This window comes from Hirundo rustica, chromosome 5, assembly GCF_015227805.2.
Source record: "Hirundo rustica isolate bHirRus1 chromosome 5, bHirRus1.pri.v3, whole genome shotgun sequence".
NCBI lineage: Eukaryota > Metazoa > Chordata > Aves > Passeriformes > Hirundinidae > Hirundo > Hirundo rustica.
In genome coordinates, this window is record NC_053454.1 from 7,881,150 (window position 1) to 7,907,141 (window position 25,992).

Here is a 25,992-nt window from a genome sequence, read left to right on the forward strand (position 1 = left end):
AGGAAATCAGTCTTGAAAGAATGCGATAAGACATTCCAGAATTTCTGGGAAATGTTGTGTGGTGACGGAAGTCAACTGTTTGTGCACAGGAAAAAGCAGAACAAACTCCTCAAACACAATATCTGGCAGGCATGCATCGCCTTGACCTGCATTACACTCCAGCCAAGCCAAGCTCAGTCAGAACAGCCACAAACTCTTGGCTGCTCTTTTGCATCTGCCAATTAATCCAAGTCCAAGCTGTGAATTGTTGGTAGGGGAAATGAGTTGGAATGGCATTAAATTCATTTTATATGCGGTCATTAATGTCCAATAAATGAGTGAATACACATTTGTTCATCTGACAGCTCTTACAAGCTTTTTTTATTTTCATCAATGAACTACATAAATCTCATTTTCAATCACCTGTTGCTGTTTAATAGCAGTTAAGGGGTTTATATTCTTTAAGTTTGTGCCTGGAACTTTGTTTTGGGATATGAAAAAGGCACAGACAATTTATGTAATCAGTAAAATTAGAAAAGCCCAGTTTTGCAGCAGCATCACTATTGGGTAGATCATGTAGGAGGTAAACTTCCAAAGTTCACTTTTTCTGTTTAGCACACTTTATATCTGAGACAAGCAGAATATCTATAACAACGTATGTAAGTATCCAAGACATGGAAAAAATCTGGCTACCTGTAACCCAGTTCACTCACTGCTAATGCAGTGAGCAAGAATAAACAATTTTTTTGAAAGCTATTCCATGACTCATGGAAAATGCTGACAAGGCTCAGGCATACTTTGTCTCAGACATTTGTAAGGTAATATGCAGAAGCAAACTTGGAATTACTTTTGCCTGGTTAATCTCTGTTAAAAAATACTGAAAAGGAAGAGGTTGGGAAACAGATTCCCTGAAGACTCTGTCATATCAAAATATATCACTACTTTTGTCTTGTATCAATCAAGAGCTAGACATAAGATACATACAATTAGCCCATCTTTTTTCATACAGAAATGTAAAATGCATGGTTTCTATGCTTTCAGTAACTATGAAGCCTTTACACAATTATGCTCAAAACAGGAAGTAATGAGATTATCTTTCACATAAGAGCATGGAGACAAAAAGACAAAAAATGAAATTTTTCTAGACTTCCCAGAAGAGTGAAAATACAGTCGAGATACTTTTCTAAAAACAGGAAAGAAACCTTTCCACAGGGAAGCTGTGGACTCCCTATTCCTGCAGGTGTTCACAGCCAGGCTGGATGGGCTCTAAGTAACCTGGCCTAGTCAAGGTGTTCCCTGCCCATGGTAAGGGGCTGGAACTATATAGTCTTTAAGATCCCTTCCAACACAAACCATTGTAGAATTCTAGAATTCTATGAAAAAAAAGCATCTACAAAGACTAAAATGCAGACTAACATCCTGCCAGAAGGGAAACAGCAGGTTGAGAGTAACAAAGATAAACCTTTCTGATGTAACCCACGTATATATCAAGTTTTTGTTGCATTTTTTATCTGTGTCACTTCTAAACACTTCTCATGTCTGATTCAGAGGTTCTCATGTCTGATTCAGATGTCAAATGCTTGTAATTTGCAATTTTATCATTACCTGGTTTGTGTAAGTGAGATACAAGGTTACAGAATAACACAAAAACGCCTCACACCATAGAACACCAGATCACTCACATCTTTTCCTCCTTACCTGAAGGGCAATACATAGTATTACATATATCTACATGTCTATTTATCCCCATCCTGGCATCAGGTGAGGCAGGAACCACTGCACATGCTGGAGGATCTCTGGCATGGATCTCCACATAAATATAGAGGTCATGTATTTAAACACAGAGGGGAGAGAGTCACAACACAGGATTCAGGAGGTTAACATTGTTTTATTTAGTTAAGAGGGTTTGGGGTTTTTTTTAAAGTCTTTATTTGTGTTCAGCTTTTTTGAATGAAAGACTACAGCTGTCTAGATCTTATCCTTCCCAGACTACAAACAAGCCTAAAATATTTTTGTCATTGTGTCTCTTTTCCCTTTGGGTATGCCAACCTACCAAACTGTGGTTTATTTTATATCTATTTAGCACCAGGAAAATCTTTATAATCCCTATAAAATACTTTTGAAGTATATAGAAGCACTTAAGTATTTTAAAACTTCTTCCAGTAGTTAATCATAAAATAATTTATTTGGTCTAAGTAGCCCCTATAATCCACTGCATGAAGATTTATTTCATTAATCCTCAACCTTCTTTTAAAAGTCACGGTGTCTAACTTTCATGTATTTTAAAGAAGATAAAAGATGTCTTTGCAGTTTGCTACAAGGGTCAAAAGTTTTCTGTTGTTACATTTTAAAGTAGCAGGGAACCAGATAAAGCAATTGCAGTAAGGTTATGTCATAAATTATAGCTATCATCAGTAACAATTTGCTGAGAGATTAATTTGGGACTGAAGCTATCCATTATCTTTATTGAGATATTTACAGGCATGTTGCTGTTTCAGGTATCAGATACTGAAGACATTAATTAGATGGCACTTATTTTCAGTGTTCTTCAATAGAAAAAGGCCACTTAGAAGATTTTTCTGTAAAAATGCACAATTCTGGACGTATGTCAGTTGGAATAGAAAGTCATTGACACAGGTTCTTGAAAGAGCACTCCTTACCCTGCAACCTTCATCTTGCCTCTCCTTCACCCCATAGGAAAAAAAAAAAAAAAAAACCAGGGCTTTGGTCTCACATATACATAGTCTTTCTTTATTTCTGAATCATGAGGGCAGTCTTATTTTAGCGTCTCTGGGTCTATGAGTACAGAAGAGAAGGAAGTCAGGGTAACTAACTCAGGTGCCGGTGTGAGCATTGACAGTGATGGGCACCATCACTGAAAGAACAAATAAATGTTAATGGATTAAAGGGTCTATGCAAACTGAGATGGCATAAAATTTCTCAGAGACCATTTGTACAAAACAACAGGGATCAAATACAAATTAATGCCCTTGGAGTTCTTTCTTTACTTATCACAAATACTTTTCAAGCTTTTCTTCAAGCGGCTTCAAATAGTTAAGACAGAATGGCAGCCATTTTGGGAGATGACACAGGCAGCTGCAGCAGAGCATCAAATAATTACACATCTTGGACCTGACAAAATTTTCATAAAGAAACACAGGGACCTTCAGCAGCCTCTAGATAAAGACCAGAAAATCAAACAGAAAGAACAGAGTCCTTAACATATAATCTAAAGATGATGTAATGCCATCCCTGATATTACACAGAACAAAACATGGAGCTATCAGATTGTTACAACAATGTACAGTTTGCTCAGGAAAAATAGGCAGGGGAAAAGAAGAGATGTCACACTACATCAAACTACATCCACATGACACAGAGAAAAGAGACAGACTAGGAAATATCTCGGACAGGCAATCAAAAAAGGAAGAAATCAGTCATGCTATATATAAGGGTCTTGAACAAATTCTGCTGAAAGGGATAACAAACTTGCTATCCCATCTTTTTCGATCTTCTCTGTAAACACCTCTTTCAGCTTAAATTTCTGCTATGCCTTGGGTCAACACTGAACTAAAGGCAAAAGTAAAAGTGAAGAATGAATTGCTGTGACATGCTTGATTTCATCAAAATTTATCTTGACACTGAAGTTGAAGTTGAATTAAATGAAATAAATGGAAATATTTTATTGAGCTCTGGGAGTGTGCTCATAAAACAGCATTTTATCAAAGTCACTCTAGAAGGACATGACTTTTTGGAGATAAGAGTTTCATACACAACAAAACTTTTCCATGAAATTAGCAAAGCCCAAAGTTATCAGACACCACGAAACAACCGAGGACTATCCAGCCTCCTCAGAGCTTGCTTTCTCTCCAGTTTCTGTGTTAGTTGTGGTGGTGTAAAACTTTATTTTTCATTTACTCTAGAAGGCTAAGAAAGCATTTAATGTGCAATAATAATAAGCTTACAATGTGACATGAAATTAAGCTGTCTGCTTAAACTTCTAGTTAACTGCATGGTTTATTTAAAGCTTCTAAAAACAAAAGCCATTATGCTTCCTGAAGACTTTATTCCCTCTGATTTATCTGCCAGCCTAAAATAAAGCCACAGCTGTGCTTCTACAAGACAGTGTAAAATACAAGGTAAAATTTTCACTGGTTGCCATAGACTGTCGGAGTGCAAATTAAGACAAGTGTTAAATTTCATTAATATCAACTATTGCAAATGAGCTTTCAAAACATGTAAAAGTCTCTTTGCTGCAAAAGTAACACTGCTAAAATATCCCACACCAACATCCATGAGGCGCTGAACTTGGAGCTTAAAAGGTTTTAAAACTCTGATTCTGAGACAACAAACTGAACATCTTCCCTTTTTACTACATACAGTAGCTACAGGGGCTGCAAGTGGCACAGCCTCACTCACAACTTTTTTACCAAACCAGTTATTAAATACCAGATTCATAATGAGTAGTACCTGTACATAGTATCTGCCCCTGAATATGTGACTTGATTTGAAAGAGCATGCTTTCCCATTCAAACTGAAATTGTCTCAACTGCACATAAAAAACAAATTACTGATTCCACATTTTTATCAGTATCACGATGAGAGATATTTTAGATATTGATCAGAACAAAAATTATATACCTACTGCAAAATTGCTTCTTCAGAATCTATTTCACCAAAGGAAAGCAGCCTTGAAATTAACTAAAAATTATAACAGGATTATAAAACAAGCCAAGTAAATGATAATGAAAGAAATGTTATATTAACCTTTAGCAAGTGTCCTAGCAGGCAGCACTGAGCTTAGGATCTCCTGATTTACATCAGGAATCAATACAGGCTGAGTTACAGAAGCAAACTTGAGACCTGAAGGATCACAACACAGTCACACACTTCTAAACAGAGACTTCAGCAGAGATGCTCAGTGACACTAATTTAAGGGGGCTGCCATGCAACACACACAGGAAAACTTTTCTCCACTCTCTTGAAAGGATTCTAGAAGCAACAATAAACACTCCCCAGTGAAGAGTAGACATGATTTTAATTTGTCTTTAAAGTGCAAAAGTTTCACCATTTGATATGTGCTCAGTGGCATAGAATGTCTCTTCTTCATTGCAACTCCAAAAACAAAGATTTTGCCATTTTGCAATGGATGAAGTAAAATTAATTAACTCAAATTAATTTCAGATTTGACATTAAGTTCATAAAAAGGAGAGAAATTAATGAACCCAAGAGACTATATGTCCTAGAAGCTTAGAAGCGTATGAAATAGCCCGGATTATCTAAAAAAAATCTTTAGATAAATATGGGACTCCAAGAACCCTAAACTGGTATAGCTCACTATTCAGACAAAGAACAAAACTAAGATAGCTCTGCTTGGGGGACAGGGAGCTGTGTAACACTGTGGCTGCATCTTGTAACTGTATGTCTGCTAATGGGGACAGGAGAGCTAAAGCTCTTCCTGTTTCCTTAATAAAAATACACCTGGATAAGCATGATTAATTAATTATTCCTTAATCAGCTAACAAACACACAGGTGACATCTCTTGATTAATAATGACTCTGTTCAAGCTTGTTGATAATATTTTCATAAAATTAATACAGAAGGACAAATATTCATATCTGTGAAGGACAAATATTCATATCTGTTTAAAAACCATTCAGCTACAAATGTGGCATTCACTTCTCAGAAATCTATTTATCTTATCCCTGATTAACTGGCCTTTGCTCTTGCTATTTGAGTAGGCAGCCTAAACTGAATTCCGTATCTGCTATACCATACTGTTATATGAATTAACATGAAAAAATACTATTTTGTGGAGGATTAATCTTTATTTAATACAAAGAATGTATTTGAAACAAATTATATGAAATAGATATGGGCAGGTGTGTATATATTTAGTCAGCCTAGCACCAAGCATTTGTGCATACTTGACCTTATCTTTTTCAAACAGACCCGGTTATCTTTTTGTATTATTCAGCCCATGAGGACTTATTTTGATTAATTTCAGGAATATCCAAAATACCTCTGCTTATTTCCTGTGTTCTTCAGAACTCAGCAGGGTATCAGTAGATAAAGCTATTGTCAGGAAGTATCCTGAATTGCCAAGAGGCTGGAAAAACAAGAGTCCCTATTTTGACACAGTTCCTACCAGACCAACTGCCAGTATGCAACAGTTTGGCTCACCTGGCCGTCACTGGATATAACCAGCTCTGTGCGTCCCCTGCTTGGCAGGTGGTAAAGAAATAAAATCCCACACCTCCTGCAGGAAGATACTCTGCAAAGAACAAACCAAATCTTTCTGCACTGCCATCTTTTTATTCAAGGATGCTTGAACTTGTTTTAAAGAAAAAAGACAAAACAACAAAAACATAACAAAAAGCCTTTTCTCCTTTCAACATGCTAATTTCAAGTAGTGCTGTGCTTTGCTTCTCTCTAGGCTTTTTCTTAAGTAATTTCCAAAATCAGCATGTCAGTCTCTAACAAAACAGTTCAGAACAGATATTACCATGATGCCACAGAAATACCAGCTGAGAAGAGATGGACTTTCATGTTCAGAACATTTTATAAACAGTCTGCAGTTCCCAAGGTTATTGGAAATGTGCTCGAGTTTCTCTGATTGTGGCGAGGATGGTATAAGCTAAAGACCCTTCCATGTGTTAAAAGCATTAGCCAACCAAGCCTAGACTATAAAAATGAAATGTTTTTCAAAATGATTAGTGGTAAAGAATTTATAAATCCCTTGGAATTCCAGGATAATTACACACTATTTTAGCTATAAACTGCCATTGCTACAGAGACATAATGAGATATGTCTTGTTATCTGCAGCCATTTTTTTTTAACTCTCTGAAAGCCACACAGGTGAACAGTTACTATGCCCAGTACTTACTAGAAGGTAAATTCAATACCTGGAAGAAGCACAGGTATTCATGCTGTTCTCCATCACCACACAAAAGAAAGCACTAATACTGTGAATATGAGGAAACGGATGACAGATGAGAGAGATGGGAGTATTCTGTGGTTTAGATCTTATAAAACTCAGATCTCAATGTGAAACAGGAGCAACTAGACCACTATCAAATTCTCCAGCCTTCTTTCAAACACTGCCATGAGTGTAAGCATTGCACACAATTGACACAAGTCATCCTTTCATTGGTATAATCAGAGTAAATATCACCCTTAAAGAGCATCCACTAATTACCATCTTACGTTAATGCACCATCAGTAGTTAATGTGTACAGGTTAAATTACAGTTCAGAGCTAGAAACTGATAACTTTAAAGAGAATGCCTGTTCTCATACTGGAATGGCAGCAGTTATCAGATTATTCAGATTATTCTACCTTTTAATATACAACACATCTGTATATTGCACAGTTTTAGAGCTATTCCTCTACTACACAGTAATATGTAAGTATTTTTAATAGAGATTATTTAAGTTTCTCTACTCTCCTTTTAGCTTTTAGAATTTAAAGAAAACTCATTGCATACAGCCAAACTTTTTGTGGGTTCTCTGATTCATACTCTTTGATTTCTGTACTGAAAATTAATTAGAGTACAACTGCCTAACACTGCTATCTACTAAATGCATTTTTCTGAGGCATAGATCAACTTGGGTATCATTACACTGTATCTACAGATAACCTATAACACAGAATATATGACAGAAAATACCCAGGTAATTTACCACTGCATGGAAAAGTTTGTGCACAGGGACAATTATCTTTCTGCTCTCACACAATTGAAAATACAGTTTATAGTAGCAATAAATTCATGCTTGCAAGTAGATCATACTGTAAGCAATTTACTAAAATCCTTCTTAATTTCACCCCTTCTCAAATAGCAAATATCTTCTGAAGAGAATATATATTTACCATGAGAAGGTAACAGTAATACAATCTAAAAATATCATTAAATCTCAGAGAAGTAATGTGGTCAAGAGAGAATATTCTTTGTTTCATATGCTAGTATTATCCCTAGAAACTATAAATCACCTGAATATTCCCTTTCCTAAATTTCTGGATATTGGAGTATTGGAATGTCACTTCAATCCATTTGCAACAAATCTACTTACAGGGTCTTTTCCTCTGAACCTCTTGGTTTATGAGGATATAGAGTCCACGTGTTTTCCATCTTAGTTCATAGTTATAATTTGTAAAGGGAAAAATGGTCTCATAAATCTGCTAGGCCATTTATGAACACAACAGTGTTCTATTTCAGGCTTGAGAACATGAAACATAAATATAATTTGCAGATATTAGAAGTATCTGTAGCAAATACTAGATCACAACATCTTCAAGTTTAAATTGACTAAGCTTGTTCAGAGCCATAAATAACAGAGTTGCACTCGTATGGCCAGGCCGCCCTTGATAGAGGGCACCACTGGGCTCTGCTGGATACAGCTGAACTCATCACTGCTGGGGATCTCCAGTTGCCTGAGACAGATTCTAGAGAAACAAAGGAAAGGCCTTACCCAAATATTTTAAGTACGGATTAATACTCAAATCATAGGAACTCTGAAGCAGTACTATCCCAATTCAAAAAAGCACTCAGGCAGGAAAGTAGGCAGAAGTCAGCTAGGATGAAACCCCATACTAAGGTGTATTCGAGTGCATAGCTAAATCAAGATACTCTTCCTGGGTTTTGACTCAATGTTGTCAATATGAGTATATACTATAACGGAGGAACAACAACCTACTGAGAAGGGTGACAAAAGAACAGTTTGAAAAAGACTGGAAATCATTACACGAATTGAGAAATTCTGCAAAGAAATTCTTACCTAAAAGGCTAAAGTTATTTTTCAGCATCTGTTTTTGAAAGTGATTTTAAGATATGCACATCAACAGCATTTTAAATACAATTACTTATTTTTCATTTATTTTGTAAAAGCTAAAGAAGTGAGAGAAAGTTCACACTGAGGTTTGTTGTCATTTGGATGTCTAACAGCAGTTAGGTCTCTTGGCTGGTCAGACAGCTGCCAGGACAGCTCTTGTCATCCTCAGCACTGGGATGATGATTTGGATTAAAAAGGATTATGACTGTCATGGGGCATCAAGGCAACACAGCACAAGATGAACTTGCAGGTAACATTATACCATTAATTTTTAAAAGTTTAGGCAAGCCTAAACTGAACTATGAGTTCAGAGTGTCATTAATGTAATGGACTACTTGGTATTGTAATAGCAGCCGCTTACCTGTCTTCAATGCTATTTCTTTCTAGGACGTAACAGAAGACTCACTGTAAAATAATTTTGGTAATACCTCATGATCATCATCAGGAGAACAGGAGGAAGAACACTAAGCATATATATCAAAATCTCTATCATCTTAGTTTTAGATGTTAGATGACCAGAAAATATATTGGCTGTCCAAGGCAGAGAGGAACAAGCTGGTCTATTGGAAGATGTCCCTACCCATAGCAAGGGGATAGACTAGATGTTCTTTAAAGGCCCCATCCAATATCCAATACAAACCATTCTGTGCTTCTGTGGTAGTTAACTGCACTTTGTGATAGTTTTATCTGAATAGCCACTTCAAGACAGTTCTGCCAAAGAGAACACACGATACTTCAAAAACTCTACAGCAAGCAGTGTCTCTAGCACACAGCTGAGCACAGTGCAGGGAAGCACAGAGTGGTGGAGCTGAGTTACTCCTGAAATGAGCTGTCTCTGCATTCTCACCAGAGTAGCACAAGATCCCAGCCTGGCCTGGCCAGGTGCATTGCCTCCCACTGGGGTTGGTGGTTTCGGTAGTGTGTTGAACATGACTGAATTTTAGCATGGAAGTTAATACCTCCACTCAGCCCTTTACCACCATGTACAGACAGTCTGGGCTGGCACATACTTAGGCATCTCTACCTGCTCTGCTGACCAGGGGAAGGATTCCATACGAATGATGTTTAACAGAAACACAGATTCAATGGGGTCCAAGAGAAATGTATCTCTAAGATACCAGAGATAGGCTGAGTCACAGCACAGAATACCTAACCAAATTATGAAAGGAAAGCTTTTACACATAAGAGATCTTAATTTAATAAGAAACTCGTAGAGTTCACATCTTTGCAAAAACTGCCCACCCATGTGTATTTCCTGCCAAATGCTATAAAAAGCCTGTGAAAGTTTTTTAAAAGGTTGGATTTCAGATAGAAGGCTTTACTTCAAAGGGTAGCTAAGGCATGGAGTTACATTTCAGCAAAGAAGCCATGAAGTTTAGAAAAAATAAGTGAATAAACTGATATAAAACTTGTCTGGACTCTGGAGTGTGGCTCAGATTTCTATCTAATAATGTATTCTTTTCTATTTATGATTTAATACTCATAAGTCTAAGGATTTTTAGATACAAAAAACTGCTAAAAGATACCACCTGACATGCATTAAGAAGCTGATATGCTACTAGATACTAAAACTAACTTAATTTTTTGTCTTTGGAGAGGGAGCTTCAGAAATGAATCCATTCTATATAGATCTAGAGAAAAAAAACTTTTTTTGTAAATGCTTTTCCAATTGTACAAAATATGTCAGGAAAGATTTACAAAAAGTAACAACATCCAATTCCTTCAAAGAGAACAAAACATTTGCTATGCCTATTGGTGTATCAGTTGCACAGATTTTAAAGGATTAAGACCCAGAGAAAACAGGATGACCAAGAAGAGATAAAAGGTCTGTTGTTTATTTTGTTCTTCTCATAACTCATTCTAATACCAGTGAGTAAAATCAACTACAATAAAGTCAATTGACTAATTTTTGGCCCCAAAGATTTTATTTATCAATAGCAGACTATGATAGATGAATAAATAGATGAATAGATGATAAATAGATGAATGAGAAAGCATTTGTGAAACCTGTAATTTTATATCTTCTCTTTGGTGCCAAAGAAATTAAGGACAACATTCAAAAATCCAAGATGAGTTCAGCAAGAACTGACCCAACGTGAGGAATTCAATTTGTCAGAACCAAGAGAGATGTCTACATTTAAGCTGGCCTAACCCCAGACCTACTTTGTTCTCAGTGGTGAGAAATCAACACTGATCTTATTACACAGGGCATATCAGCAGCTGGCCAAATGACTCTCACCAAGTTTGTGACAGATATCCAAGGTTAGATGAGATTAAACAGGCCCTTCGTGTTTCTGTGATTCATAAGTCATCTAACAGATTCAATAGAAAGTTTCTTCCAAGCATTAGCTTTATTGAAGCTTCAGAGAGGAGTCAGCAGAATCATTACGTAATGATTTTGTAGACACACCATGACAATTCCATCTGATAAAAATATTTGCCTGTAATATTCCGTTAAATTTAAAGTTACCGTGTAGCAACTGCAAGAGGTTGACAGCTGCCAAGAGCCGTGAGATTGCTGAATAGAATGGTATTTCTGGAGCCCTGCCCGGAGCTGAGACAAAATTTGACTCATCTCCATGCATACATTTCCAATAAACCATCAAACTAAAATAGGGATTTAACTCCATCATGAGGTTCTAGTGATATCATGTTAGAGCTAAGAATTTATTGCAACATCAAGAGAAGCTTATCTAAGAAGCTCTCAGAGAAAGGTGATCTTTTCATAGTTATATTTGATTAAATGTTTGTGGTCTTGAGTTTTGCTCTCCCAGAATGCACATTCCTCGAGTACAGATTCAGTTGGTGGTAGCAGGATAATTATAATGTGAGCTCCATTTTGTTTCTTTGTACAACTTCAGTGCATATTAACAAATATTTCTCAGCCCTGGATGTGTTCAAGGCCAGGTTGCACAGGGCTTGGAACAACCTGGGATAGAGGAACGTGTCCCTGCCCGTGGAAGGGGGACTGGAACCTGATGGTCTTTAAGGTCCCTTCCAACCCAAACTATTCCAGGATTCTAAGATTCTGTGAACTACGGAAGTGTGTAGGAAATACCATGTTTGAGAAAACTATGTCTGCAAAAATTTAGAAACTGTAGGATGAGAATTCAGCTCAATCAATCATATGTAATTTTGCTTTCATTTTCAGCTAACAATCTTCCAACTAAAATGGAGATTAAAAGATAAAAGAGAGAAGGAGACAGAGAAAATAAGCAAATTGCATAATATTTACATGAACTTCTGTCTGTTCAAACAGCCTTATGCTACAGCATTTTATTCAATCTTTTTCTGACCTATCTGATGAAACTGCAAGTTTCTTGATATCTATCCTGTCACTTATTGAATGCTCATGCAATGTTGAGTACAAGGGAGTCCTAGTCTCAAGTGAGATTTTTAGGCATCACCATGATATACAACAATAAAAAAAACCTTCAACAGGTAAGTGACTAATTTCATCTTTTTTTGATAGTTAATCTTTTAATCAGCATACTGAAGAGATCAGTAAATAATTAAACAGATATGGAGATAAAAAAATCTAACTTTTTAAAATTATTGGGGTAGCACTTTTACCAGAATATGGAAGCACTGAAGCCTATTAGTTCAAAAGAAATCCCATAAGCTCCAGTCTCTGTTTCTTAAATATATTCCAATACTTCTATTGGATATCTTAGTAAATTTCAAAAATGCTTGTACTTTTACTGAGAAAAGCTGTTCTGCCTTTTTTCAAATGGATACCCTCTCTAACAGCTGCTCTGGATTTTTAAAAAGAATTGGTTAAAAAAAATACAAGGAGAAAATTATCAGCAACCACTGTTCACAATATACCATTGGATCAGCTTGAGCCACAGGGCTCATACCGGCCAGTGGGGTTGCAGCATTTTGATATGTGGTAATTAACCACACTGGATAAAAAAAGGCTCAGAAAGACAGAAGGGGATTCTTGGTGTTAAAATAGTATGAACAATAGATATTGTAACAAAATACTGTCTTTTGTTATCATTATGCAGTAATACAACTGCTTAGGGTATTCTTACTATTTTGTCTAATTACTATTAAAATACGCAACATTTAATCTTACCACTGAGAAGCCAGTGTAGCAAAGATATCAGTGATTTCAGGTTCTTGGAACAGTTTCAGAAGTTCTGGTTCAGACGATAAGTCAGCAAGGATCCTTAACTCAATATGCGAAAAGTCTAGAAAACAGTGTTAAAATGCATCTATTGCTCTAAAATAAAAACATATCTACATTTTAACCAGACTATCATGAATTAAAATACAAGACTGGAATATTCAATCACTTCTTCGCGCTCAAAGTATATATATAGATGCCCATAAGAAGCTCATCCTGAAGATGTTATATTCCAGCTATGGATCACAAAGTGTCTCAATCCTTCATTAGCTTCATGTGTCAATTAATCTTATTAACTCTGTTTCTACTCACAAGGCTTAAATGCCATCCACTTCCAAAGCATAATGAGGAATACACGTCATATTACAATATTAATTGTTTCTAAGGGATTTGACAGCCTTGTAAAATATGCCATCCAAAGGAGAGGAAAAAAAGACATGACAGAACTGTGAATATTAATATGTATGAGAATAATATTTTACTCTCTTACCTGCTGCTAAAAATGTACATCCTTTTTTTGAAACAAACAATGTTCTTGGGGAAATAGTTATTATGTCCTCTTCTTTTCCTAGAGAGCAGACACACATTTAAATCCCAAACAGCGGTTCAAAATTACTGTGCTACAAACCACAGGAGGTTTTGCACCAAATACACAGCTAACACCACAGAAATGGCAATGTAAGCAAACTAGCAGAGCACCAAATGCCAGCATCGCAATTATTTCACCGTATCAGTCATGTACAACTTTACCTCCACCATCCTTGCAGTACAGCTTATTTTCTTTCTCAAATCCAAACCCTTCCCTAAAAACAAGCTATCAAATATATACAATAACTAACATTATTCGCAGATCACTTAATAAACGTTACATTCATAAAGAAGGGTCTATAAAAATAAGTAAAAATATGTAGTTTTGTATCTCTGAACATGCTGCAATGTGTTAATAACCAAATTCTGAGTTACAGATGGTGGGGAATATAATATTGAGAACATAGAGCTGTCATAGGCATCCAAATTGTAATGACAGAAATCCCCAGTAAAATCATTAAACACTAACACAAGGTACTAGAAACTGAGTAGATCCAATGAATATCACTTGACATAGTGTAGGGAGGGATGGTGGTTTGAAGTGCAATAGAATCTGGTCAGCATAAAAGTGAAGAAAATAGAAAAAAATGTGTTGTGATACAGATAAAACTCAAAAATACATTTCTGAGAAACGTGTAAGATCATTAGCAAAATCTTCAGGAAGTTTCATGTGCTACAGTTATGCCCAGCACCTCATGTTTATGCTGCCCCTGCTGACAGTTTTCATAGCAACTTTTAAAAAATACTTATAAAAATGACTCATGTAGATAAAATAAAACCACTGTCAAAATTTTACATTATCTTCCATAGCCTCCTGTTTAATGACCTGTATAATTTCCAACACAGGGAATGAATGGCTGTGAAAAGGCAAACATAGGGAATGAATGTCTGTGAAAAGGCAAAGTTTGCCCATAGCAGCACCACAATGAGCAGTAGTGCCCAGCGGTGGCTGCAGGCATTTGAGGTGGACAAGGTGTGTTCCAAAATCTCGCTTTTATATTTGAGTCTGCTACTGTGGGCTTCTCTCTTTATCATTTGGCTCATGCTCTTCTAGACTTCACTTTGATTCTCTCTGAACCATCTGCCTTAAATCCACTTCTGTAATCAAAAACAACACATCTGACTAACTACTGGAGTATAGTTGTGAGTAGGATTAAAATGACCCAGCTTAAACATTGACTCAGGCAGAGCCTTATGAGCTGAACGCACACAAAATCATCCCTAGCATATTTAAGGCATTGTACATGCATAATTTCATTTGGAAAAAGTGAGGGAAACAAAAATAACCTAAAAGCTTGTAACTATTTAAATCAGTGTTGAAACACCAAATATTTTTTCAGGAACAAAGTATTTGGTTTAAACACTAATGTATAACAAAACATCGATCATCTGATATTTAATGCTGGACCCATCAGCTTGCTTCAAAATATAATAGCACTCAGTAAAATAATTAGATAAAACTGCCTTTTCATCTTAATAAAAACACAGTTTACCTTTTATGTACTGCTTCTTTGTAATTGTAACTGGATGTTTAGAGATACCTTGAATGTTCTACAAACAAGAAGAATAAAAACGCTTAGTAAGTGCAAGTTTATGAAAATATATTTAGGAACAGTTTATTACCAGCATTAGTGATACTAGTGCCAACAAGTTTTTCCCATATAATGAGCAAGATTTTAACCACTTTGCCTTCCAAAGGGATCTTCACACCCTGCATCTGCAGACACTTTTGAACATTTGCTCTTCCATGAAAATTGGAAGCTTCTAAGAACAATTACTCACTTGCGACCTTTCCAAAGCCTAATCTCTGGATGCACCACAGAAGACAACCAGTAATCCAATAAAAATAACTTTCTTCTTTTTTTAACCTGTGTCTTTTAGATATAGTGCACTACTTCTGAGAAAAGAATACATGAGATTCTTGCCTGCAGGCTAAAACTGACTATTCTTCAGCCTCTTGGATTTTTTCTAGTCCATATTCTTACTTTTTTGAAATGCATAATAAAATAAATAAGGAATGCTTTATTGTCTACAGCACATCAGTCCAGGTTAAAAACTGGAGCAAATTTTATCAACCAACATGCAGGACTAGGAATAGTAGCAGACTTTTTTTTCAAGATCTGGGTTCATACACCCCTAGTAAAGCACCAAACATGCACATGACAACTCCTTTCTGTTATTTTGTGTCCTTATGCCTCTTTATCTAGAAAAGCAACATATGACAAGAGAATGTGTATCAAGCTCTGATTTTGTCATTCCATATAATTAATTTGCAAGTAGTTCAGGAATTAGATGAACATACTAATATTATGTGATACTGGAAGTTCAGAGAGTGGGAATACTGCTATATAATTTCCAAATCAGAATGATCATTTTCTATGCAATTTTCAACTCAAAAATTGTTATTTTAAACTTAAAAGGGAGGGAGGTAATCAGACAGCAAAAGCCATTGAAATATAAAGCAGAAGCAAAAGAACAAAACCCTCAAACCACAACAGTACCATTCCTAGTGTTAGTACCACCCTTAAAGATGTACAATTAAATGTATTAAAGTTGAACACCTGCCACAGCCCCCTACAGAGATAGGAAACTACCACACAACATACAGAATATTTTCACAGCATGGGTAAAAACTAGCAACGCGCTCTCAGTACATCGATACCCAGAAGAAACACTTGCCAAGTGGAATATTTTATTCTTTAGGTTCTAGAAATATTTAAAAACACAGTTGTAGCAGTGCTTATGGTAATGCCTATTTTAAAATCATTTTTTGAAGGAAGTGGCTATTTAATCTGTACACAAAATTAACACTCCTATTGGCAACTATTGGTTTCCACCAATAACAAGCTGGGAAGAACCAATGCTCATTCACATGAATAACATGCAGTCTAAATGGCCATGGAATCTAGTAGATCCTCAGAAATTCAGAAAATGTAGTCCTTTATTATGAACAGGAACGAATGTGGGAGCATAATGTTACACACATTAAAAAAACTTTTTAATTCTGACTTAGAGAACCATTCTAACAGAGGATGTAGAGAGGCTTTTCATTCCTCTCTGCACTGGTATTGTGACATGTATTTAGTCAGGTAATTTCTTGCACAGTTAAAAATGTTTATAGTTATTCTCACTGATTTTTCCTTGTCTCATTGGCTTCAAAATCCTGAACAAAGTGAATGAAAAAAAAAGAATCTATCAACAATGTAAAAATCAATCACTACATTGCTATCTTGTTTTCATTGAGAACATATGTACAAAGCCTACTTTTCAACACAATTTTAAAAGTGCTATTAATAATTCTGAAAAATACTAGTAAGTAATTACAAATGCAAAACATCTTTTCACTTGTAAATTAGTTAACAACTCATAATTTGACTAGATCTTCAGGAAAGAGGTAACTCAAGAAACATGTGAGTTGTAATGCTCATCTTTAAGCTATTGGAATAGTTTAGCACATCCCTCTCATCTAATTTTAGATTAATTGATTTTAGGCAAGATGTTGGTTTAAACTGTGTAGAAGCCCTCTACAGCCAGCAAAGACAGGAATCTCCAGTGCATAGTTCAACATATCAATATAAGACACATACTGACAAGTTGTCCTAAGATTCCCCTGGAGCTGATGTAGTCTAAGATTTAGATCATCAGATTTGATGACCTACATTTACTCTAGAAATTTAAAGGAACAGAAAAATAAGGAGACAATCTCACAAGATTCTTCCAAATATCAAGTTTTCTTCTGCTTGAGTCAGGTGACTGTTTTACTGTATCAGAAGTGGGAAATTAGCGTGGCTTGGGCACATGATTATCACCACTTTGGGCTACCTCATACAGCCTGTATTTTTGCATCTATGTGTGCATTTCAAGTATTTCTGCAAAGCTTTCACAGATCCAATCTGAGATGTGAATGTTACCCCTTATTGTTGGAAAAGGGTATCCACATCCTATTAAGAGTTACAGAGAAACAAAATTGCCCTCTGAACAATCACGTTCCAATAGACAAGAAGGAACGCTTGAAAGAGTGTGGTGGAAAAGCTGGTTGTGGAAGTTAACTATTATAATGCTTCTCCTCATTGTTTCTGAGTGAGGGTAAAAAAAAAGGTTAAACTGTTATAGTAGATGATTAACAAGAAAATCCTAGCAGTATTAAAAAAACCCTAAAAACGTATAAAAACAGCACCACAATCCAAAATAAACTTCCAGAGGTTCCAAATGATAGAAGGATAGATGAAACCAAAATCCCAGCTTCAAGATATCTAAAGGCTGTAATGATCAAGGGAGATTTCTGAAGAAAGCAGCTGTTACTCCTATCTTCCATGAGGACAAGAAGGAAGATGCAGAAAACTACAGGCCATTGATTTTCTCCTCAGTTCCCACGAAGATGATGTCACAAATAATCCTAGAAAACATCTGCAAACATATTAAAGTCAAGTAGATGATCTGGGGTAGTCACCATGGATTTAGAATGGGGAAATCTTGTTTAACCAATGACAGCCTTGTGCAATGCAGTAACCAGCTCTGTGGATGCAGGGAGAGCAGCAGATGTTGTTTACCTTGACTCCAGCAAGGCTTTCAAAACACTCACTCATAAAAGCCTCAGAGAAGCTGATGAAGTACAAGTTAGATAAGTGGACAGTGAGGTGGACTGAATCCTGGCTGAACTGCAGGTCCAAAGGGCTTTGTTGAGTGGCACAAAGAGCGGCTGCAGGTCAGTCACTACTAAAGCAGCCCAGGGGCAAATAAGGCTCCATCTGTGACCTGGATAAAAGGACTGGGGTAACCTCAGCAAGATGGTAGGCAATCCAAAACCCTGAGGAGTGCTTGACATGTCAGATGAGTGATTCAGAGGGACCTCAGGCATCTGGAGAAAGGGGCTGTTCAGGGTCCCACAGAATTCACAGTCTGGAAAGCAGCTCTGCAGAAAATTACCTGTGGATCGTGGTGAAAAACAAGCTGAACATGAGCCAGCAATGAGCCTTTGTAGTCAGGAAGGCCAACAGCATCCTGGGCTGCATCAGGAAGAGCATCACCAGCAGGTCAAGAGACTGATCCTTGTCCTCTACTCAGGATGCCTGACTGGAGCATGTACACATGATGGAACAGGGCTCTTCTGACTGATGCCCAATTCCATTTGAATGTAAGAAAAACTTTTCTGCTGTGTCAGCGGTCAAACACTGGAACAGGCTGCACAGAGAAGTTCTGAAACCTCTACCCTTGGAGATACTCAAACCCTCAATAGACAATCTCCAGCAGTCCTGGCAAGGAGGCTCAGAACTGATGGACTCTGGATGTCTCTCTTAAAGCCTCACAAACACAGCTTCAAGCCTCACCTTGAAAAAACGTTGCTGTAATCCATAAGGAAAGTCAAAATATGCAAGGAAAGTAGAATTATTAATGAAACAATACCAATCAAAATCAAACAAATAGTTTCCCAGTTTTATGAATTTATTCTCAGTCAGTTAAACTCTGTTGAGCTTTCTATTTTTGGTATCCAAAATTCTACATCTTCATTTGCCACTAATTTTTTTATTAATTCCTAGATAAAAACCAGTATGTTATTTCAGTTCTTTCCAAGGACTACAGTATACAGACACATATTGGATAATATAACTTTGAAGCCAGTGCAGTTAGATTTCACCTAATCACAGAGGCTGGTGGTACAATTTATTTATTTATTACTCTACATCAAGTAGGGTTGTTGATTCTATTTCCTATATTCTGATTCCCCTTTCAGTTTTAATATGGATTCAGCTAAACCTTACATCTCTCTTCTTCCCCATTTACATTTTCAAGTAGTATAAATTGTTATTTTGAACAAGTAACCTCAGTCAAACCCCAATGACTCTCAGAATAGACATCCATGTCTGTATACAAAGGCACTGATGGTTAAAAGCATTTTTCTTTACTAGAAAATGGCTCATTAATCTATAACTAGCCAGATCTGCATTTCTAAACCTCTATGGAATATGTTGTTCTGAAGACCTACAAACGTCAGGGAGGGGAACAAAACAATGTAACAGGTAGTTACTGAAATAAATGGGAATGCACACAGATGGCTGCTGACTATTCTGTGGGCATTTGATTCTGACTAATTCCCACACTGTTCCAAGACCTTACTTAAAAATAAGAATAGAGACAAAACTTACTACTAAGATAAGAGTATTCATTCATAAATGTATACAGGACAGAAGTGTCACAAGGGAAGTTAAAAAACAGACAAGGAGTTAGACCGAACATATAGAAGGAAGGAGTTAAACCAGGTAAAATTATCCTGTACATATCCTGATGTGGTCACCAATCCACCAGCTGTTAGTGAGGCACAGTGCCAAACACTACAGTAAAATAAAGGAATTAATTATTGTATTACAGTGGCTACCAGCACCAACAAATAGCAAAAGCTACTTGCATTTCTTGCAAGCAATAAAATTTACTGGGACTGCGATCTTGTTAAATTTAATTGCTCTAATAGATGTTGCTTCAGGAAACCAATTATTTCCTCATACTTGAGAAATAAACAGATTTTCTTTTCCATTAGAGAAAAGTTCAGAGCAGCAAAATTCTAGTTTCTCTCATGAAATGTAGCACTACAGCACAAACCAAAGCGTTGCTAGTAAAAGGTTTCTGCAGATTCTCTTAGCAACTTCTCTCCAGAAAGTTTAATAGAATAATCAGGCCACAACTATTCTCTTTGAACATGAACTCAGCTCTACACGAAGAAACACAAAGCTTTTAAATCCATGGCATCTGTTTGATGACTAGCATTGTAATACTTTTAGAGCAGAAGTAAGTCTTTGGTCTGTAAGACCAGACTTCATTACAATGCTAATAGATAGGTGGATGACAACTCCTTTGAGCTTTATATTCCAAATTTCTAATTACTTTTTTTAAAAATTTTAATTGCTAATTTTTTTATTCTTTACTGTTCCCTCTGTTTTATTTGCTTCTTCAAAATTTTCTCACCCCTTTTCCTTCTTTTTCTGTTGTCTTCTCTTGCTCTACATGGGACCACACCTAATGATAAATTTAATCAGTTTGAGAAGAAATGTAAGCACAGGTTCAGTAAGTTGCTTCCTTAACCATCAATACTTTGCTTGCTCCATTGTTAAAGGCCAAAGATATTGGAGAACTAGCAAGGAAAACTGCACCCTGCCCAGAAGAACATCTTTGCAGTGCAGGATGAAAAGACTGAGTCCTGAGGGCACTCACAACATCAAACTCACTCAATATATCTGGCATCTCCAAAGTTGGAGGCAACTCACTCATGAGAAATTACACTGCAAAAATAATTTAAAAAAACCTTTCAGAAAATTGCCACGTTTAATTACTGTCCACAGCAGCATTAAATTATAGTTCTAAAGTAATAAACAGCTATTTTCTGGGACTTCTATATGAAACACAATTTCAAGACAGTCTGAAGATCTGATTTTTAAAATATGGCATGCATCTCAAAAAACATAGAAAAGAGGAAAATGAACAAGGTCACCATAGCAATGCCAGCCTGGTATGGATGCATTCCTTAGCAAATCTTGACTTGTCTGCAATTGCCATCTAGTGGCTGGTGGAAAATTAAGGCCATCTATTTTCCTTGTCAAAAACCACAGAATTATACAGACTTCTGGAGAAAGTTTCCTTCATTTTTGGTACTAGTTGCCACTTACCAGCAGAGAACAATCAATCAAAGGTAAGGCACTCCTCTCTTGCCTTACTCGGCAGCAAAGAATTATCAAGGTTTTAGACATCAGAGAAGTGGGACACTTAGAGGTTACTCATCCCATTCCCACAAGCTTAATCAGCTTTGAAAGATGTGAACACAAGGAAGGAAAAAAGGGCAACCAAACTGAAATAAGGGCAACCAAATTCATGACTTCTTATTTCAGAGAGTAGGCCCTAAGAAAAGTGTATTAGATTTCCTACAACTAATTCTCTTTCTGCCATATTACCTGAAATTTAGACCTGGCAATGATCTCAGGTAATAAAGATTTAGTGGCACGTGAAAAGGTTTTCATGAATGATTAAAAAAAAAAAAAAAAATTACTCACTGGTTTGAATAAAATCTTTGTTGTGTGACAAATGGTTTTGTCAAATCATGGGTTCAGCCCCAGTTCTTGGCTGCATACTGATAGATTACTCACCTTTGCAAAGCAAGCAAGGAAGTTTGTATAGACACAGCTCTTTGCATCTTTCAAGAGAAAGAGACTGCTTTTCTTTCCTGTATATAAGCTGACTACATTTTATTATTCATTTAATTTCATTTTCCTGAAAGAAAATTATACACAGACTACTAGCTCTGTTACACTAATATTCGTTAATATGGGAAGCTCAAACTCTGTGATGAAGTCCAAGGAGATACAACTTGGTTTTGGTGAAAAAAAACAATGCTAAGGCATAGAGATAACAACCCTTTGAGTGACAGCTGGAGATAGTAAATATTGTATAGTTGTAGATTAGCTGCATACTATAGTTTTAAAGTAAACAATGTCAATGGAATATTTGTCTAAAAGTACAAATACCAGACCTCTAAGCACACAAAATATTATAAGTTTTCCAGGCTGGAGGAATTCACTGTTAAAAGGAAAGGGAATATTTGTCTAAAGGTACAAACACCAGACCTCTAAGCACACAAAAAATTTTAAGTTTTCCAGGCTGGAGGAATCCACTGTTAAAAGGAAAGACGTAAAGGGTGTTCTATGAAAAGGGTAAAATTTAGTATCTCAAACAAGATTGTTCCACATACTGAGGAATTTATTGAGCATATGTTAGAAGGGAATGCCTCTTAAAAGGCTGTGAACAGGAGGCTGGTTGAAGGAGTTAAAGGAAACCTAAATAAGTAATGTCTCTTGGCTCCCAATGAGGAAAGGAGAGTTCCTGACGTTACAGAAGTGGTCCTTAACTCTAAATTCCCAAGAGTCAGAACCAGTACATGAGAGCCATAGTTCTGGGACAGAACTATGGACAGCAAGGTCACTTGGGTGTCAACAAGATCTGTGTCCTATTCAGTCCATCTTCAGCAACCCTTATACAAGCCACTATTTTTTTTCCACTGTTGTTCCAAACTTGAGAGAGCACATCCATCTCCAAAACTCTACAGTTTCCTGAGGCTTTAGGAAAGGTTGCTGAGGAAATAAAGAATAGGCATTTTTTCCACTTACTGACACAGAAATAAAAATAACTGTCAGCAGAGAAAGATGAATATAATAGGCATGTAGAGCTACTGAGATAATTTTCCTGAATTTCTTTTGAATGCAAATGAACAAAGCTTTGGAAAAATCATTACTGTGTGTAAACTGGTCCATCCAAGATACAAAGTCTCTTCCAATCTACCTAACTTTTGATCTTCCCCTACAAACCATTTTTTAAAATAATTCTTCATTTTTGGTCTTGTCAGACCTCTCAGACCTTTTAATTTTTTCTTAGAAACAAATTGAAAGAAAATTGTACAGTAGAAAAGCACTACATAGAAAAAAAACTATTTAAATATTTTTGCTATGTTAAAATGTAATGAAATCTATGCTGAGATTGAGTTAAGCCTGCAAACAGGACTTCGGCATCAGAGAAATATAGTAACACTTCCCTCTTTTGAGAGCTTGTAAGACAAGGCAATTTGTATATGAGATTTTTATTTTAAATGTCCTGTCAGAACATTTAGAATAAAAATCATAGAACATAAGTCTCCAAGCTCTGAGTAGTTCCTAAAATGTATAACTAAAACTCCCTCTAATTGAGTGCTTCATATGCAAACCAAGAAAACCATCAGGCAGAATTTCTAAAATCTTAATCAATTCACAAGAGGTTCCAACAGAAAAGTTAATAACAGACACAGAGATAGTTAATATAAGGATCACATATGTATTTGTGCACATTGATGAAGATTCAGTCTGAGCAATTGTCTTATAGATGAGGACAGTAAAAATTACCTCAGCAGGAGATGGGCTCCATGAAACTCCTCGGGGCTTACAAAGGTACAGTGACTTTGTCCAGCACAGACATCAGGGGATGCTGCATCTGCCAACCTCAGGCATGGGAAAAGTGCCCAGCCAGGAGTTGAAATGTGAATGGAGAAACAGTAACAGAACAATGGCTATGACAGGCTATGAGCAAATATCACTAACTGTTTCTTGTAAGTTAAACTCCATGCTAATATTGTTTTTAAACTATTCTCAGATTACATGGAATCAGACTTAATAAAATTCCAAGAAACACAACAAAGTGCGTAGACTATCTTATACAACAGAATACAGGTTTGAACTTGTAAGGTATGAAACCTACCTTAATCAAAACAAGTTTTTTAGCAAGGACGATTCTACTTATGATTCTTATTGGCTTTGTGCTCCAATCACATGCATATTATAGAGAAAAATAACCTGGCAGAAGCAGTAGTTGTATTCCAAGATGAATTTCTAAAACATGATCATTGCTTTGGCTTTTACCTAGAGCATTCCCAAAAGATAACCAGCAAAGGCCATTTAAAGGATAAAATGAATCAGCTTATAATCAACAACCTTAAAAACACCCACTCAACAGCAGCAAATGTTCAAGTGCTGACAATTTAATTTCTACATACTGGATTGAAATAGATTATCTTCTAATTTTAAAGCAACAAGTGGAAGCATGCAGTGTTGTTACCTCTCTAGCATAGGAAGATTTTAGAACTTTTTTCCCCCCATTTCTACAAATCTAAGCTTCTCTGAGAATTTCTTTTGCCAGAAACTAAAGGACAATGAAGGAGGATTTCAGCCTTCATAGTCAATATTTAATGTGCTAAAAATAATCTGGCTGATATTTTTCCAAGTTGTATAGAATCTTTCATTTTTGAGCTGTCAATTCTAATTTCTTGCTTGTTTCTGTGCTTATGTCTAGCTTGTAGAAGAAATAATGACAGACTACCTTATCCTGCATAAATAAAATGCAGATATCTTTCATGCTATTACATGGCAAGGAAGCGGATTTATACCAGCTGCACATTACTCTTCTTTAAATAACACAGAGAACAATTATAGATATAAAGATAGTCCCAAACAGAAGAGGACAGGATTGAACTGCTTTTTTTAAAGTATTACAGCCCAGATGATGCTACAAGCATAATTTACTGAGCCAAATTATGCTATAAAATGTTGTCCATGTATTGGATGTACCCACTCACCATGAGATAATGAATCTATGCAAATCAGGAGCATTACAACAGAGAATGCCAAAGATGTGCATATATCATAGGAAAGGACACACTTGTCCAGATGCTGAGAGAACAAAGGCCTATAATGAAGAAACCTTGTTTCTGCATTTGAGTAATATCAACACAATGCTGTTCTAGAGCATCAGATACGAGTGTTATGATAGGACCAACAGTGACTTTCCACACTACAATTGTCCCTCTAATACCTAACAACTTTTTATTGCAATGTTAAGGGAGTGTAAAATTTCATCCTGAAAATATAACTGGACCAAAGTACAATTTTCCTATCATAAAACATCAACTGTGATGAGTGACAAAGATGAAATAGAAAATTTCTGTCTCCAATACTGTAAATATAATTGTTTGAAGCCTTCATTAAGATTACTTAAAAAAAAACTAAGCAACAACAGAGGAGACTATAAAAACACCATAACTCTACTCATAAAATGAGATACTATTTTAGTGCTATTAGTGCAGTGATAATCACCATATGACTCAAAAGTATTGGAATAAACATACCAAAAAGAAATATGGCACAAAAATATGTTCTGAATGCAAAAGATGCTCAGAGAATACCAATCAACCACAACAATCAGCAAGCACACTCTGGCTTTCTCTAACAGCACATCAGCTCATCTGAGTGACAGGGCTTTGTACTGACTAGAAAATACCACATTAAATTGCTTTAATTCATAGGCCCAAGAAAGCACAGACACATTCTCATATCCATTAAGACAACCCACCCTTGTTAAAAGCAAAGCCCACATTCGGGAATACTTACCTAAAAATCATTTTGTTAGCCTAGATGACATTAGAGAAGACTTTAGACAAGATGTTTTATATGAACCTGTAATGTGTCTGACATGTCTCTATCCCCAGTGCTTTCCGATAAACATTCTTTAAAAAAAAAAAAAAAAATAGAAAACACATTCCAAGATCAATGAAAATGTAAGGCCCATACCACTTGTCCATTTTAAGTAAATAATCTTCTCAGCTGGACAGTGTATGAAAACAAGTTTACAAAAATCTTATTCCTATCACTGCAGTTTCAAAAGCAGCCAAGGCCTTGGCTCATTTCTGGGGAGGGGGTTAAAAAAAAATGCAAAATGCAAGCACATCCCTGCTCCCAGACTTGGTGTCTGACTCCTCACATTGCATCAGCCTCTGCCAAACCTTCTAAAAGATGTCAAAGAAAGGGGCAGGGATAAAACAAGACAGTGCAGAATCTCATCACTACTGGAACACCTTGCAGAGTGTCCTGTTTCTGCTGGAATCCAGTTGTGACCACAGACTCAA

The 25,992-nt window shown here is 36.3% G+C and overlaps 1 protein-coding gene across 1 annotated transcript in view; it reads right to left on the bottom strand.

Moving 5' to 3' along the window:
* Window positions 1-25,992, bottom strand: part of POLN (DNA polymerase nu) — an 89,867-nt gene that overhangs the window by 39,659 nt on the left and 24,216 nt on the right. The window contains exons 15-17 of the mRNA XM_040065108.1: window positions 15,023-15,080; window positions 13,432-13,509; window positions 12,891-13,005 (exon numbers count right to left, since the gene is read on the bottom strand). Of these exons, the coding sequence (XP_039921042.1) occupies window positions 12,891-13,005; window positions 13,432-13,509; window positions 15,023-15,080 (251 nt within the window). The remainder of the gene's footprint in view (window positions 1-12,890; window positions 13,006-13,431; window positions 13,510-15,022; window positions 15,081-25,992) is intronic.